Source organism: Metarhizium acridum (genome assembly GCF_019434415.1).
Source record: "Metarhizium acridum strain ARSEF 324 chromosome Unknown scaffold_141, whole genome shotgun sequence".
In the NCBI taxonomy this organism is placed as follows: domain Eukaryota; kingdom Fungi; phylum Ascomycota; class Sordariomycetes; order Hypocreales; family Clavicipitaceae; genus Metarhizium; species Metarhizium acridum.
The window spans coordinates 3,153,904-3,171,378 of NW_027094020.1; the positions used below are offsets into that span (position 1 = coordinate 3,153,904).

Sequence of the window (17,475 nt, forward strand, 5' to 3'; positions counted from 1 at the left end):
CGTGCGTCTCTTTTATTGGAGATGCGTCAGCCATCACAGTCACTCAGCGAGCTAATACCGCGTCAGTCGCGCGTTGGAGAGATGGACGTCACATCACAAACATGACGAGCGAGGATCCGAACCCTTCAGGCATTGTGATGATATCTGCTGATACACGGCAGATGCACAGCTGCACGGGAGTGGAGATTTCTCTGAACAACTCAGCCTGCAGCATTCAGTGGGCTCAACCCAACACTGAACGGGATTTCCTGGCGTCTCGGAAGTGACGTGGCGCGCGCCGGAGCGAGTATCACGATGTCAGGATTCATGCAGGTATCCCCGCTGCACATGTCGGTCTTGCCAAGCATCTACGCCGCCAAGGCCATGAAATGTTGGCTACACAAACATCGGGATTCCGTGGCACGCAATATTTGTGCTACGCCTTGTTTCTTTTTTTAAGACGGCGCGGCGCACTGCAGCATCTCACAGGACAATTTGCGACTCGGGATACACAGGCGGGGGAACCAGTCACCACCACCCATTGCGAACCGCATCTACAATCGCAATCACTCATCTTGAGACATGTCGAGCGGTGATCTGACTGGATGTGGCCAGTTGCTGCTGCATCTTTGGCCGTGGCGCGATTGCGCACAGCCTGTGGTGCCCATCTGCCTCGATTCAGCCCTTCCTCCCCGCATGATTGTGACATATAATTGACTCTGGACGGCGCTGGGGTCGCAGGGTGGCAGCCCGAGATGCCGTGGTTTCTTGCAGAATTCACCTGTCGCGCGCAGCAGCAGTTACAACTGATGAAACGGTACATGGAGACGTGCTGGTCTGTCTGACTCGGGACGGCCAAGCTGAATGGGATGCATCGTCGTGTTGCTGGCCCCATTGGCCGGCCATATACACACACAACAAGACGCAGAACAAGAACCAATGATGCAGAGAGCCCCGCATCACCAGGGCGAGACACATTAATAGGTGCTTATGCGGCGGATACCTTTGGCCAAGGGTGAATGCATGAGTGACAGGAATAGGTTGGCATACAGATGGGGTTACAAGGTGGCCGGTCAGCCCGAATGTGGCCGTCGGTTGCCAAGGTCTTTTTTCTTTTGAATACTTTTAGGCCATTGGTGAGGGGTTATATTTGCCGACGTCGTATATATGACCATGACGATGAACCACTTCTCTGTATATACTCCTGTATTCCTGTTCCAGCATTGTCACTGGACCGCAAGCTTTTAGCCACCATGCCGAGCATCACGGACGATTACCCCGAGTATAGTCGTACTTGCAAGCTCGACACTCTCCGAGCGACCGAGTACGGCTATCTCGACGAGCAAGACCACATCTATCTTGATTATACCGGGGCGGGGCTTGCAGCCCGGACTCAGTTTCAAGCTCACAAGAGCCGTCTTGACGGCGCAACGTTTGGAAACCCACATTCGGAAAACCCTACCAGCCGCGCCGCAACAGACCTCGTAGAGCGGGCGAGGCGGCGAGTCTTGTTGCATCTCAACGCATCCCCAGAAGACTACCAAGTCATCTTCACGTCCAATGCTACCGGCGCCGCAAAGCTCGTGGGCGAAGCGTACCCGTTTGCAAAGAGCTCGAGGCTTGTCCTCACCTCGGACAACCACAACTCCCTCAATGGGCTGCGCGAGTACGCCCGACGAGCCGGCGCAAAGAAAACACGATATGTCCCCATGCGGCCCAAGGACCTGCGTATCGACACGGAAGCAGTCATCAAGACACTGGGCCGTCCCAGGCCGTGGCCCTTGGGACGGCCCTCGAAGCGTCAAAGAAAGGGCCTCTTTGCGTACCCGGCTCAAAGCAACTTTAGCGGCGTGCGGCATCCGTTGAGTTGGATCAAGCTGGCCCAAGACCTCGGCTACGACGTGTTGCTCGACGCCGCGGCATACCTCCCCACGAGCCAGCTCGACCTGTCCACCGTCAACCCGAGCTTTGTCATTGTCAGCTGGTACAAAGTATTTGGATTCCCGACGGGGGTCGGCTGTTTGGTCGCTCGCCGCGATGCGCTGGCCAGGCTCGCACGACCGTACTTTGCCGGAGGCACCGTACAGGCGGCCACGGTAGCCATCCCCTGGCACACGCTGGTGTCGGGGGAAGGGGCCTTTGAGGACGGCACCGTCAACTACCTGTCGATTCCAGACGTCCACGTCGGCCTGGACTGGCTTTCCACCGTTGGAATGGACATGGTTGCGACCCGAGTACGATGCCTGACCGGGTGGTTCATCGACCGCTTGCTGAAGCTCCGGCACAGCAACGGCAGCCCCATGATTGTTCTGTACGGACCGGCAGACGCAGAGTCTCGGGGAGGCACCGTTGCGTTCAACTTTGTAGATGCCCGAGGAAAGGTCGTGGACGAGCGCCTCGTCGCCCAGGAGTCCAGCAGGGCACACATTTCGCTTCGCACCGGCTGCTTTTGCAACCCGGGCGCGGGCGAGGCCGTCTTTGGCATTTCCGCAAGGACGCTGAAGCCGCTCGTCCGCCAAAAGGGCGGCACATTTGACGACTTCCTCCGCATAGCACATCTGCCGACTGGTGGCGCCATCCGGGTGTCGTTTGGCATCGCATCCACGTGTGGCGATGTCGACTATTTCATTGCTTTCGCGACAAAGACGTACAAGGACCGCGTGACTTCGACCGAGGGCTTGGCCCCGAGGCCGGGCTGTTGATGTGTTGCATTCACAACATGCTAGTTTTCGTGCAAAGGCGTATGTGGCATACGGACGATGCAGTTGGTGCGTCATGATATCCAGATACCGTGGGCTTGGTGGCTTGGACTATACCACTTGTGTTTCAAATGTTCTTTTTGTAACGGACAATTCATGGGTAGGATTACAAGGTAAATGGCATTTAGGGGTCTTCTAGATGCAGAGTAGCCTTTGAATAAAATTATAGAAAATAACGTACACTTATTTGATCTAGTGGCATTTAAATTATTCATCTAAAGAGCAGATATATTATCTCGATTGACGGCTGTGCATCGCATTGGACTGTGAAATCAGTCTTTGGGTTGAATCTGCATGTCGAGGGAATTAAAGTCTCCTTTATAGTTGGAGAACGCAAGGCACTGGAAAGGCCACGTTTGAATTGAAAAGGCCCTATTCCAAGGTTTTAGCTAGCCAGCTTCTAATTTGAACCTTGCAGCCTAGTTTGAACCTTTTACATGACCAAGGCACGGCTGGATGACCCCTCTATGACATGTTACGGACTCGTTGACAAATGTATATTGCTTTACCCGACTGGCCTATATGCCAGCTGTAATACAGAAAAACTGTCTATAGAGGCTGCGAGTTGGCATAACAAGTCACAAGTCAAACTGTGGAGCCATGGAGCCAGATGATGCAGCGACAGCCGTCTTTGGCCGAAAATCCCCGGCATCCAGCTTATAAGTGTGTCCTTTTGTCTCTCTCTGCGGCCCTGACACACATCTTCTCACTGCCATATCCCATTGAGGGGAGCCAGAATGTGGATAAATTGTTAGCTGCAGGTGAGCGGTGGTACCAGCACAACACAAGGGCTACATGGTCCTGGAAACCAAACGATTCTACAACGGCATACATGTCTCGGCTACACTTATTCCCTGTCGCACGGGTATTACAGCATGACGGCACGGACCGCCTCTTGAGCCCGACGATAGTTACACAAGGGCTCGGAGAAGCTGGAGGTTTTATGCGTCGGTGACCTCAGGCCTCAAGGTTTACCGCTGCTTTGTGTCAAGACCGTTCTACCTACCCCAAAGGAATGTCAACGGATAAAAAAAGGTAGCGAGTGGGTGAATACGGAACTTGGGCAAGCTTCCGCTTCACCTGTTTGATTTGAAATATAACATAGGTACTTCTCGGCCTATAATTAATCAAAGGAAAAATATTTCTTGGTAATCAATTGATTGAAAAATGGAGATGTTGGTATTTTCGTCTGTAGCATCGCGTTTGTGGCATTCCGGATTCTGTTGTAACATCGAATTTGGCGGCTCTACGGAGTAGCGGGCTCCAATTGAGCGGCCTTGAAGCGCCCGCATCAGCAGCTTGAACAGGCCAGGCTCGAAAAGCGGCTTCAACGGGCTCCCGGAGGACCTCTAAAAGGCCCCTAAAAGGGATAAATTACAGGCTCTAGCTCTCTCCGCTTTGCCTATGCCTGGGGCAACTTGCTCGTTGGCATCAGGGTCTTGTACTACAGTAGAAGGCTTAATTGGTGCCGTCGTTTTACTATACAAAATACATACTAAAACCTGGAAGGGGACGAGGCAAGCCACATCATTCCGCTTGATCTAAGTTGGGCAGCCACGGGCAGTGGACACGCACGGCTCCAGAGCGTGCCTCAACTTCACATTGACCACGAGAGTATATAATTCATCCTACCACTCTTCATTCATGTACTTGATCCACAATTCAGCTTACAAATATGTCTCTTTCCGCCCGTTCTTATGAAGGAGAAACCACTTGCTCTGGATGTATTAAAGCGGAAGCAATCTCTCTACGCGTTGGTATGGAGCCGGGAAATCCTCAGTTCAATAACACCTTTTAGCTGCTTACGTCTTTGCCTAGGTTTCAAAATGCAGAAGAATGGTGCACCGAGCTTTTAACAAATGTGCTCCAGTGTAGTGAGTAGAATGCTTGACGGGGTAGCATGGGAAACTTTCTGGCTCCAGATGCAGGCAAACTTTGAATGTTACGTCCCAGATTTAGGTATTTGGGCTGTACGTGAAATCTGCCCGCAGCTAGGGGGGATTCGAATCCTCTTTGTAGAGCGTTGTAGCTAGGATTAGCTAGCAATATAAGAAAAGTACTTTTCAGGTCGTAATAGCATAGCATAAATGCCTCAGAGAGTTCATTCGGAACTGGGCTTTTAGGCATACGAGAGCTTTATAGAAGGTACGTTCTATATTTGCGACTTGTTTAAAAGTAGAATTGCCTCGAGTTAAAAACAAATTTGGTACACATACCTTACGTGGCTTCACGATGTACAAGCGAGCCAGAATCTTATGGCTTTTGGGTGGTAAGGCTCCAAAAAGTCTCCATGTCTCGATAAACACTGTATAAGTAGGAGCCTTAGTTGGTGTATTATTTGCCGTTATTTCCGTCCTAGGAAGATCGAATTTCCAATAGCCTAAAGACGCTCTGGATTAGGAAGATGAAGTATTATTACAAGAAGGTCGCAGTTAATATTCCAAGCAAGAAGGTTTAAAAATAATACATTCTTGTACTATCGCGACAACTATCGGGTTTGAAACATCGAGTGATGGAGCAAAAAGGCCCAGTAATAGCGGCCCGTAGTTGAATACCCTCGATCTAGATCACAATTGTGCCATTGCGGCCCTGAAATATACTGATTTGTTCAATTATAGTGGAAGAAGAAATATGATACAACACGAACGCCTACCAGTAGTGAGACTGGTTCGGCAGTAGCCATTAATCAATTGAGCTCACATTCGAAAATATCAGACCTTAACCTAGCGTCTGAACTAAACTTGCTTTTATAATCCATCTTTGTTATAACGTGTCATCCATGGCAAGCGCTATATCATAATATCGTGCATCAAGCACTCATTATCACTATTGCCCGCTTTCGGAACAACCCCTGCGCCTGATGTAGGTACAAAGAGTTCTTCAGTACTAGGAGAATAAAACCTTGTAGAGATGCATCATCGTCAAGCCCTGCTGGCAACATCTTGCGTTTCTCCGTACCAAGGCCTATAGTCTAGCGGCAGCGCTCGATGCTAACATGACGGGACACTGGCAAATTGTGAATGACATTTAGCTCACAGACCGCTGAAGAAAATTTAAAAAATTGTCAACTAAATCTTCGCAAGACTTGGAGTCGGGAGTATAATGCTGCACTATCCTAACCACGTGCATTTATAGCTACGTCGTGATAGAAAGGGACGTATTGCGCAGGGAACTAGCATACGCCGCAAAATGCAAAACAGCCAGTCCCACGCTGATAGTAAAGTCTGTAAAACAAAATACAGTGGAGATACCTGTTTTTCTGCTAGTGCTGGTAGACCTTTCGAAAACTGCCAATGGTAGCACGTCGGTGCTGTTTCGGCTGTGGCGGGAAATACCGAGTGACATGTGTAAGAAAGAGTCTGGTAGCAGTAGCACCAAAATCCGGGGATTTAAACACTGGACTAGCCAGCGGCACGCGAGAAACCAGCACACCAGACTTGTCAGAAACGAATACGGCCAAGCTTAAATGACGATACCGTAGCAACAGTGCTTCTAGGGCAGAAGATGAAGACTCGGGCACCAAAGTCTTTCGAGGCTTTGATTGTTTCCTATAGGCTTGATAACCCAGATCCCCATGTGAGCCGAGGAAGGAGTTATGCAGCGTCGTGCGGCCGACCTGCATCAAGGAATTTTGGAATGGTCTGAGAAGAGTTTCCTCCTTCTGGCATCTCGCTCGGTCCAACTGATGAACAAGCATTTGCTGTCATTCTTTGACGTCTGCTGTTAGTTAGAGCTCGTCAAAAATCCACAAACGATAAATATGCCGCGGCCGAATATTTCCACCAGACACCTTCGCTTTTCCAGAAGCATGGCCAGTTGAACAAACATATGGGGAATTGAAATCTGGGCAAGGCCGGGGCTCAGTGTCGGAACCTGCCAAGCATGTGAATCAAGTCACGCCAACCTCGGATTCACAGGCTCACCAGTGTCGCCACCCCTGCCAGATTTGATGTTCAAGGTCCAATCACGTCTCTTGTCAACGTGCTTCGTGCCTTCCAACTGAGCTAGTGCATAGGTACGTCACAGGAAACACATCGAGCTTCATCGGGCCAACCAGTCGGATCTAATAAAACGCGACAAGAATCTTGGTTCGAGGCGGGCACGGATGCCTCCGTCAACACGCGGCTCGACGAGGCTGGGAGTCTTGCGTCAAGCTTTTATGTCAATATTCATGCTTGATCTTTTTCTGTTTTTTTTTCCTCCCAAGTAAAAAAAGCTTGGATGCCACGCGCTGATACAAAAACGCTGTTATTTGTGACGCGCGCAAGACATGGTATTGGGAAAGGAAATATTTTTGCAAGGTTTGATAGTCTCAAGGTATCGAGACGACTATAAATTAGGTAAAACTTCTAGCGTCAGACATTTTGAAAAGTAATATATTTACTACATTCTGGTATCTTGGTTGCGGTAAGCGGGCGGTCCGCTCAGAGTGTGAGATGCAAAGCACCTCATCCAGTTCGACACCTGGAAAAGGATCCCCGGAAGCTCCGTGTTACAAGACCACCAGACACTTTCAGACCACCAGACACTTTCAGAGAGGGTGTTTAGTACTCCGCACTTTCCTTGGGGCTAGGGCTGACGGACAAGAGCACGCGTGAGGTATCCAAGTCCGCGGTGGGGATACGTCTGCATAATAGCTGGGGAAGACCGACAAGGCTCTACACGCACAGACAAAACGGTCATGCGTGGCTGTGTTGGGATGGTGAGCCAGGGGAAGGGCAAGCGGCGGTAGGTGATGATGGGTGAGGGGTGGTTTCAACGTTCCCAAGGATCGACGTCATGGTGGCTCACTAGCACTCCGTCTAGCCAGCCAATTCTGGGGTATTGGAGAACATGGCGTCTAAGATGCCGGCTTGGGATCAAAGTATTCGTCGAGTGCTTTGCGGCTCCAACTGCGCGAATCAACCGGAACCCTTTCCCAACCTGGGGAAGTCCAAGCACCGTCTGATCGGCAGTGCCCCTATCCCCGGATCTATTAAAACCATGGTCGAGCAATCGTTGCCCACACATTGGGCGCAGAATACACACAAGTTTTTCACTCACCATCTTTGCATATCTGCAGTTCAACTGGCTCCTCGAGCCATCTCATCTGGTCGCTTAGACGGACACCAGCGGCAATGCTCGCAACCCAAGCAATGACTGTCGACGCCACTCGGCAGGATCACTATCCCGACTTTGACCGTACGTATTGAAACTCGAGTTATTTTTTTTTTTTTTTTTTTTTTTTTCAGAAAAGCCTTCATTAACACGGTACGCGCGATGATTCAGTGTTACACGACCGGCCAGGGCTGTGGTCAGACATCCCGTCAAGTAATCTCGACGCTCGCTCATCACAAAACATTTGTAGCCAGTTTGATCTTGTAGCCCACATGGCCTTCCACGCAAACATGTTCCCAGAGTATCTATCTTCGCAGAGCCTTCAGGGTCAACAATGGACTGGCAGGGAAGCATGCCGTTCACAACCACAGAGTCCCTGCTCATCTCCGTTGCAAAGTCAGCATGGCCAGATACACGAAACACGCGACTTTGAGGAGGAGACGACGGATATTCCAGATCAAAGAGGTCAACAAGGCAATGATGTGAGATACACAGACTTTACTACATCACAGCGTGGCCAGCGGTCCCAGTCTCGGTCATTGCCCGTTGGACACCTCCGCCATCAGTCGTCTGTGGATTTTGGCGAGGATCTCTTGCGCAACAGCCACGACACAATCGACGAAAACATCTTTGCAGACTGGGCCTGGGGTCCACGGGAACGATCTGGGAGACGAGCTGTTCGCGAGGGCTCCATGCAATGGGGAAGCGACTCTGGCTTCGACTCCCCGAGAGGTTCTCTCGCGTCCATTTCAGGCGACGAAATGGATTCAAACTCGTTCCCCCATGTGAATGGGTCGGAGAAGGAGGAATCTGGGTTCACAGCTCTGTCATTCGGATACCGTACTCAAGTCTTGAAACCGACAACGGGACTTTCATCATCCCTCGGCGAACACCCGACTCCTTGGCCGGTACTGAGGACCCGGACCGGCTCCATCGATCCAGACGTGGCATCTACGTACAGAGCGCTGTCCATGGAGTACCTGGGCTCTGCAATGCACGAGCGCAAGCCGCTTGCTACGGTAGGCCCGCGGCGTGAGAAACTGACGGAGCAGCAAAGGCGACGAAACCACATCCTGCATGAGAAGAAGCGTCGCGCCCTGATCAAGGACGGATTCGACGACCTACACAACCTGGTCCCGGACGTGAAGGATCGGGGCCTCAGCAAGTCTGCAATTCTGCTCAAGGCGGCCGAGTGGTTGAGCAGTTTGATATGTGAGAACAAGGCATTGCGTGCCCAGGCAAGGGCCCTTGAAAGCGCCGACACGATGCCCAGCCCACCGCAGCCTGCATCTCCCCATCAGAAGAGTCACAGACGGATTAACCGGCGTATTTGATTGGACTGCATGGAAGCCGAAGGCGGGCTCCGTTTTGTATCTTGTCTTGAGGATGGATTTGGCGTGTTAGAGCCACCAGATGCCCACTGGGGGAGAAGAGGATCAACGAAAAAGAAAAAAAAAAAGCCAGACCTCTAATCTCGGGGGCGTCTAAAGGGGAAAAATGGGTTTGTTGGCCAGTAGTCTTTGTATGGTAGAGCACAAACATGGCCAGTGTGAATGAGGATGCTCTTCTAGTCAACATGGGTGGCTCCACGTAATGACAAGCTCTAATGATACTTGCACCACATACACTGCATTCCGCGTCTGACTGTGAAACTGCATGTTTTGCCTCCGGGCCTTGCCGCCGAGAGCACTTGGGTCCTGAGCGGAATACTCGGCCTCTTCTCCGTGGGCCGTTGTGGCGCACCAACATCCCCAGGTGCCCTGAACGTGCCCAACGCTGTCTAGTCTGGGCGACTTGCCGCCATGTAACCTCACCATGGAAATAATTCGTGGGGACGCGCTTGGGTTGGGGTAGTTGGCCTGGCCGGCTAGGCGTCATGTTGCTCATTCTCTCGGAGCCCGTCGTCTGTTGTGGTGTCGGCAACTCGAGGACCAAGCAGACGGACGGACGAGACAAATGACACCAGACGTCTTGTGATTTTCTAGTTTGGCAAAGAGTTGCCCAGCACACTGTCCCGACTGCAACATCACAGCAGAGCATTTGACTCTATTCTCATCTCGGCCACTTGACTTCTCCAAGTCCAAGACACTGCGGGGGAGGGGCATGGAGCATCGAAGTCCGTGCATAGGACAAGGTTTTCCCCAGCCATTAATTTAATTTCCCCTGGCTCCCCCCCTGGACCAATGCCGAGTTGCGACTGGCTGGTGGCAAGTCTTGTCCGAAGATGGCAGCGGGAGCGAAAGAGAGGGGGTGGACCAGTTGACCCCGGCAAGTTGCTGCAACACACATGAGCCGGCACTCATCAACATGTCTGGCTGTCGGATCTATTTATCGGTTCTGTCTTGACTTGAGACTGGGTTTGGGCTTCTCAAAAGAGCACCCGCCGGACCTTGGTGTCCGGGCCGCGTATGAACCTTCGGACGTATATTTTGCTATCGGGTTTGGTGTCGGCCGCCGAGATCTGCTCGTTAGCCCATCTGCCATCGGACAGCAATGTGGACTTCGAAAAAATTAAAAAGAAAAAGAAGAAAAAACATTCGCAAGTCTATTGAAATTCCGTCCAACTTAAGACAGTCGCTGGTGTTAGCGCGAGTGTTCGTTCAGACCGACACCGCTGGTCTCGACACTATTTCGTATCCCCCGCGAAGAACCCTCATCATTGTCTTAAAGCTTCCAGAAACTTCGTTTCAACTTGGGGAAAAGGAAAGTAACTACACCGCCTCAAGGCTCTAGGGACTTAGACACGAATGTGCAGCCTACTAAGCCCATTCGGGGATTCAAACATTGCTCAACGGCTACTAAAAGTTCTCGAGAGCAGGAGTAGCCAAGATGGTCTGAGGAGCCCTGTGGTATAATTTTGAGGTCGCGTTACCTTTTTCTGCACTTCAGTCCCGCTTCACCTCTGCCATGGTCGTATGCTAGACCGTCATACCGTGTTGCTGTCAAACCTCTTGTTTGAGCAGTCCCTTGGCATTCATAACAACAAGACGCATCGTTGATAGACTTGTGCCCCTAAAGAAGCAGTATTCCTGCTTTATTTCATAAAACGGCTAAAAAATTGAATTCATAATTGAAGCAGCAGACTATCTTGTCGTGTACACATCGGTACAAGATGAAAGCACTGGATTCAACTACATTGGGCGCAATTAACAGATATCAAACCATATTGCATCTACCGAGAAGATCAAGTTGAATAAAATAATAATTTTCAGCTTGTTCGCCGCCCAAGTGCAGACTTGTTACAAAAGGAAACTACCCATTGACAACTACCAAGTGGCCCATGCACTTGGTCGCTCACAGGTATGGAATTGAGTGGTGGAGTTAGCCCTTAATCGTATAGACGCGTTTTGTATAATTCATTGAGAATATAAATCCATTGGTTGGACAACCTACCAGCTCGAATGTCCTAATCTGTGACTATTCGACAAGAATGCTACCATTGCGGCTAGAGAGAACTTCGCAAGTCTACCCCGTAGCTGGAGAAATGATACCCTACCCAAAGAAATTATAGTTCATAGACCATGGGCTTGTTCCACTCTGAAGCCTTGGCACCATATTTCGCCGCGCTTTGACATAATTCGCCATCTTCGGCTCCTGTTTTCACACCGCGCAGGCCCATCGTTGCCCTATTAAACGAGAGTATTTGAATCAGACCATGCCATCTGTTGATTATTAATTGATAAACGTTTCAACTCAAGCTGTTACATGATCCGTAATGCGGGAAACGCAATGTATAGATGTGTCACTCAGCTGATGCTTGTATCTTGTATTTCCTCCATTATGTACCTTGGCTTGCCGCCTTCATTGACTCACTGCCCTCTTCATGACACAAAGATGAAAGTTTCCTGTTTCTATTCCTCATTTTAGCAGCTTCCCGTCCGACTGAAACATGCAATATTTCTCTTGCGAGTTCTTGTGAGTCCCAGAGGGCATGTGTTTCCGGTTTGCAGTTCGCCCAATGCCCAGCAACTCCACGTGATAATCATAGTCGTAGCGATCCGTCCATGGAGGAAGTACTACTTGAGGAGCTCTCGCACTATTTCAAACTAGTCTCCGGATGCATGGGAATGATCAGTCATGTATGTATATACCAGATTGCTTCGTAATATGAGTTTGCACCGCCGTGATGTACGCTGCACACAATGTGCCCAGAGTTGAGTTTGGCAGTGGGTTGGGGCTTAATCCAGTCGTAGATTCTCGCAATATCGAGCTTGAATTCGTCTGACAGAGTATAATATATTTTGCATCCAGGCTCACCGACTTCGTATGTGGCTTGCTTCCTCAACTTCCAGAGAACCTGAATGACGGACGACATGGGGGCTGATGACACGGTTGCCAATACTACTCGAATTTCCTGTGCCAACTCACAAACACGATCCTCAGAAACGCGGCATATTGACCCAAGGTTGATATAGATTGTCCGTATTTTGAATAGCCACTTTGCCAATTCTGCGTCGTTATGCTCGACGTTGCGAGCAGATCTGAGGATCGGGCCACAGGGTATAACGTGCGGTGGAATGACAGAGAGAAGATCGAGTTCTAGCAATGTTCCTACGAGAAATCTGGATACCTTGGGGTCTCTTTAGTAGCAGGTTAACCAGAGTCCTTAAAATTACTCCTACCTTGCTTAACGAGTGAGCTTCGACATCTTTGATATGGCGGTCAGTTTTAAAGGCGAAGACCGTATAAAAAACAAGTAGGATGTCCAGGGGTATCAAATGCCGTGGTACAGGATATTTATCACGAAAAAGAACGCGCCTCAATCGAATAGGAATTATAACCCCAGCTTATATTTCACTAACACACCCCCGTAATTTAAATTAAAGTTATGATACCACAGCTGTAATGTAAGCTAAATAGTGGTTAGTTACTACTTATAGCGTTTTTTTTATAATGCAAAGGGGCCTGATCAGTGAGCACGGCTCGACGAAGCGCAGAGTACAAGACTTTTATTTGGGACACACGCGGGATTTAGCCAGATATTTGCACGTTTGGCTATGATGAACCAAATGATAGCAAGCGGTAAGATCGGCAGTCATTAGATAGTCTACTAGAGCCAGGTCCGCACATACGGAAGTAATGATGCTAGCAACCGAATTAAATAATATCTGCATATGAGTACCACTGTACGGCACCGTAATTGTCATGGTGTCGCGAATGGCTCGCATCGTTGTTCTAATGCCCAGTGGCCTCAAGTACGACTCTGGAAGGTAACTATCGCGGCATGGAACGAATGTCGTAGAAAAGTATTGCATGAATCCCGCTTCCATTTTCAAGCCCTGGAGTCTGTGGAAATCAATAGGTGTTGCCGTGGCAGCTTGATTCTCGGCATTTTCCCAGAGCGAGTACACCTCCGTCTGGAGGCTGTTCAAGGTTGCAAAATGAATTTCAATTCTTGCCTTCCTCTGTAGCAAGTCCTCTGCAACAGCAAGGAGCGCGCTGGCATGACCACGGCCAACTTTGGTCAGTAACAGAAGCTTCCTTGGCATGGAGGATGTGACCGACGGGTGTCGTACCAAGCTGGCAACTTTTCCGAACACCAAGTGGCTGCATTGCCCATTATAAGTATATATTCTTATGCATCCCGGCGCGGACTTTTTACATAGTATTATACAGAGTATCATGCACCCGAAAGTGGACGGTTGTCCGGTAACCCTGCATATGCCAACGCATCGCAAGCGTAGGCAATACAAAAGACCATGTCATGTAGCGGGATCACATGTTTTCGGCAATTTCCTCTGAAAACTCAAACTAACCCTTGACTCACCTTGGTTGACTCCGGCCCGGTATGCTGAGTGATTTTTCTGTATTTGAGTCTGTGGCTAGACTAGCTCCAGCGTATACTTCAATATGCAGACAATTACATGATCTACCAACATCTTTCCTTCGGCCTCTCCGACCTTGAGGCTCACACTATACCTACTAAGCGCGTTGATACAAGACAGTCAACTCAATTGTACAGTAACAGGTCCTTGAGCGCCCACATCTCGGTGAGCACAAACTCTACTGACAACAGATACCAATTCCTGCAGTCCTGGCATCCCTCGTAACTGTATGGCCTTTGCCATGATCGGGTAACATGGCCAATCCTCATCGCACATTCCGAAAAGGGCCATAGCTCCGTGGATGTAGGGATCATTACGGCCAACTACATGGCGTGTTGGAACGTCGATTATGCTGTCGCATTCATCGGCCAGCAAGCAATGAACTGTTTTGTCTGCCAGCCGAACGGGTGCCATCCGGCAAAGAAGCATTCTACCCAACAGGAAAAGAGTTAAGATAGTGCAAAAAAGTGGAATCAAAGTTCAGAAAGGACAAACACACCTGAATCTGTCGGGGCCTGCCTGCTTCCTCCCATAATCACTTCTCCGCTAGGGATGAGTGTCAACGGAATATAAGGGGGTATAATTGCTGTTCAATTAGAGCGAGTTCTTTTTGTGATAATGAGACTAGCCGCCACTGTGGCACCTTCTGAGTAGCCAAGTATTCCCTTTCTTGGTCAGGACTATGACCATGTGTATTTTGAGAGCAGAATAGCACAGTAACTTGCTGTAATGTCCGGGTCTTCATCCAAAGCCTTGATGAGTCGCCTCAATGTGTTTCGGACAGCCGGGGCGCTGAAGGATTGCTGACCGCCTACCAACGCCCGCATAGTATCTTCGGCAGTCATGTCTTCTAGAAACCCGCGCAGCTTCGACAACATGTCGTCGAGTTCGCTGACACCGTGAAGGCAATAAAGCGATATAGCGGACCCGGACCAAACTAGGCGTCGAAGCCTGCCGGAGGTGTCGCAATATGTCCGCCATTCATCCATTTGAACTTGGCGGAACCGGATTTCCCTACTGCATCAATAAAAGGCCGGAGTTGTGTTTTAAAGTGCTGAGAAATGTAAGTTGTTGTACTGCTGTAAAGGAAACACCGTGCATGATGGACTTATAAAGGCACTGCCATAGGCTCCGTGAAGACACAAGATTGTTATTCTCGAGAAAGACTGTCGAGGACAGTGAAGGTCTGGCGCGAGATGGCCTTCCTATTTAGCCACAAGGCTGGCTCGGTCGTTCATATGGAGCCTGTTCACGAGCCGCGGGATAGGGCGCTCAAAAGTTATCACGAGTTCTGGAATCATTGGGTGCGACGGTCCAGGGTTGCAGCCTTGCATTTCCCCGCAAAGAATATGCAGGGACGACGGTTGATTGTGGCTTGAAGGTTGGTACCCGGTTCGTGGCGCGGCACATGGCTAACCCCGAGGTTATCATAGTCATTATGAGCTATAACGACCGTTCGTCCAGACCCACGGGTCCTAGTCCGGCAGTTGGCGGCGTCATATCCAGGAGGCAAATTTCCTACCTACAATCAGCTTGTCGGGAATGAGCAAACAGGCACGGATCTGCAGATCCACGAATAGCTTCAACATACAGGCGTGGCCAAGGGGCGGCTACGTACCAGACTGAACTTGAACCAGACTTTAATCGAATAGGCTTAGTACACTAGGACTATTCTGTTTGCCGGCAAGTTGATCTGGGTTTGGAACAACAGTTATTAAAATGCTACTTTAAGTGGACTGACAGCCAGCTGGGTTCTGAGTTATGATAAATGGCTCTCATCAATCACCTGTCTGGTAGATGCCGTATACTAGCTTCTGATGACATGTGAGCGCGGGCCGAAGGGTATGAGAATCCTTGTGAATTCAGATCCGGACAAGATGAAACCTTCCTTCATCGTGGTGGTTAATGGCAACCCTACCGTTGCACATACAGGGCCAACCCTGCCAACCACCCATTCCTGGTGGATGATCAGGAGAGATGGTAATTCCTCAGCTAATCCATGAGGCCATTCGGCGGTTCTGCAAAGGCAAGTGAAAAAGGGATGTGCGCAACCTTGTAAACCGCCTTCCGGTGAAACCGCCTTCCGGTCCAAATACAAAGCAGAACCTCGTCATCATGCATCCGTGATTTTACATATTTGTATACATAAACTTCTTTTCAATTCTTAATACGTGTCTCATATTGCCCAGATACCATGTCTACAACAAGCCCGATAGCTATTGTGGGCATGTCATGCTGCCTGTCTGGCGCCCACTGCCAATTTCGAATAGGCAAATGCAGAAATTCCGCTAAGCAAGTGGCATATGAAGGTGGCCGTCACTCTGCCTCCTTGGCCAAAGGACAAACCCCTCATTAGGTCAACAACTTTGGCTTTGGTGGATCAAACGCTCATGCCGTCATGTAGAGAATTCCCCTCTCGCTATCTAGGTTGCCAGTCAAAATCTCCAAAGAACAAGCCAAGTTGTTTGTGCTCTGCGCCAATGGCGAGGGTGCCGCAAAACGGATGATATCCCAGCTGAGTGTGTCCTGGAACACCACCCGGAAATATTTGAGAAGAGGATCTTCAGCGAAATTACATATACTCTGGGCGAGAGACGATTATATCTGCCGTGGCGAGTTGCGATTACGGCAAAACCAAGCGACGAGTTGGCCATGTCACTAAACAGTCAACTGGTCCTACCAATCTTCCCAAGAGGTCCACCAATAACACCCCAAACTGGGGTTAATTTATACCGGTCAGGATGCCCAGTGGGCGCAAATAGGACACGAACTTATTGATACTTATGCCGTATTTTCCAACGCCATTCGTGCCGCGTCTGTCTGAAGGACCTCGGCGCGAACTTTTGATGGAGCAGCTACTAAAGCTCAAGGACGAGTCCAGGATTGCCCAGGCGAATCTATCCCAGCCAATATGTACAGCAGTACAGCTTGGGTTGACTGATATTTTAGCCTCATGGGGTATTAAACCAAACATGGCGCTCGGCCACTCCAGTGGTGAAATTGTCGCAGCGTATGCGGCAAGGGCCATCACCGTGCGCGAAGCCATGGCGGCTGCATATCATCGCGGACAGGCAGCCCTGTTGGTAAAAGAAAGACACCCGGAGCTTCGAGGACTTATGATGGCGGTGGGTTGTAATGCAAACGAAATTCAGCGCAAGATTGAGATCTTGGGACTGTACGAGTTGACAGCGGCTTGTCATAACTCTCCTAATTCTACAACGGTCTCGGGCGACGAAGACGCGATTGATAAACTCGCTGCTGAGCTTGAGAGAGATGGCATCTTTAGCCGTAAGATTCGTGTTGATGTTGCCTACCATTCGTGTCGCATGGTATTGGTTGCGCAGGATTACTTGTCGGCCATCAACGATATGGCGCCTCGCCCATGTCTTCCCGAGGCGGCATTCTACTCGCTTGTAGGCAAACACAAAACCACCGAGGCCTTGGGGCCCTCATATTGGGTCAATAATTTAGTGAAGGCGGGGGAAAATAGATTATATTGTGATATGAAATTTTATAGAATTTCAAAAATCAAGCTTGTGTAGGAGCTACATATTCTTTTAATATTAATTTTAAAGCATTCTATTCTCAACAGCTCTCCTGGACATGTATAACAACGAGTAGCCGGGTGTATTGATCGAAGTCGGTCCTCATTCCGCTCTCAAAGGACCCATCCAGCAGATACTGCGATCTATAAGCCCGCAGGCGAACAAAGAGGTGAAATACTTGCCATCTCTGATGCGGCATCAAATCACTGCCACATCCCTGATGAATGTTGCTGGAAACCTCTTCATTCAGGGGCTCGCTGTGAACTTCAG

The 17,475-nt window shown here is 49.8% G+C and overlaps 3 protein-coding genes across 3 annotated transcripts; all 3 read left to right on the plus strand.

Moving 5' to 3' along the window:
* Positions 1-698: 698 nt before the first annotated feature.
* On the plus strand, positions 699-3,191 carry J3458_009573 (uncharacterized protein). The gene has a single exon (XM_007814052.2). The coding sequence runs from the start codon at positions 1,032-1,034 to the stop codon at positions 2,679-2,681; it is 1,650 nt and encodes a 549-aa protein (XP_007812243.2). The 5' UTR covers positions 699-1,031; the 3' UTR covers positions 2,682-3,191.
* Positions 3,192-7,873: 4,682 nt separating this feature from the next.
* Positions 7,874-9,169, plus strand: J3458_009574 (uncharacterized protein; the record flags this gene model as incomplete). Its single annotated transcript, XM_007814053.2, has 2 exons — positions 7,874-7,919; positions 8,007-9,169. The coding sequence occupies 2 exons, from the start codon at positions 7,874-7,876 to the stop codon at positions 9,167-9,169; spliced, it is 1,209 nt and encodes a 402-aa protein (XP_007812244.2).
* Positions 9,170-16,632: 7,463 nt separating this feature from the next.
* Positions 16,633-17,202, plus strand: J3458_009575 (uncharacterized protein; the record flags this gene model as incomplete). Its single annotated transcript, XM_066119867.1, has 1 exon — positions 16,633-17,202. The coding sequence occupies one exon, from the start codon at positions 16,633-16,635 to the stop codon at positions 17,200-17,202; it is 570 nt and encodes a 189-aa protein (XP_065975664.1).
* Positions 17,203-17,475: the final 273 nt, after the last annotated feature.

Excerpts from the sequence above, each read along its gene's own strand:
- J3458_009573 (XM_007814052.2), top strand. The coding sequence starts at position 1,032 with ATGGGGTTACAAGGTGGCCGGTCAGCCCGAATGTGGCCGTCGGTTGCC.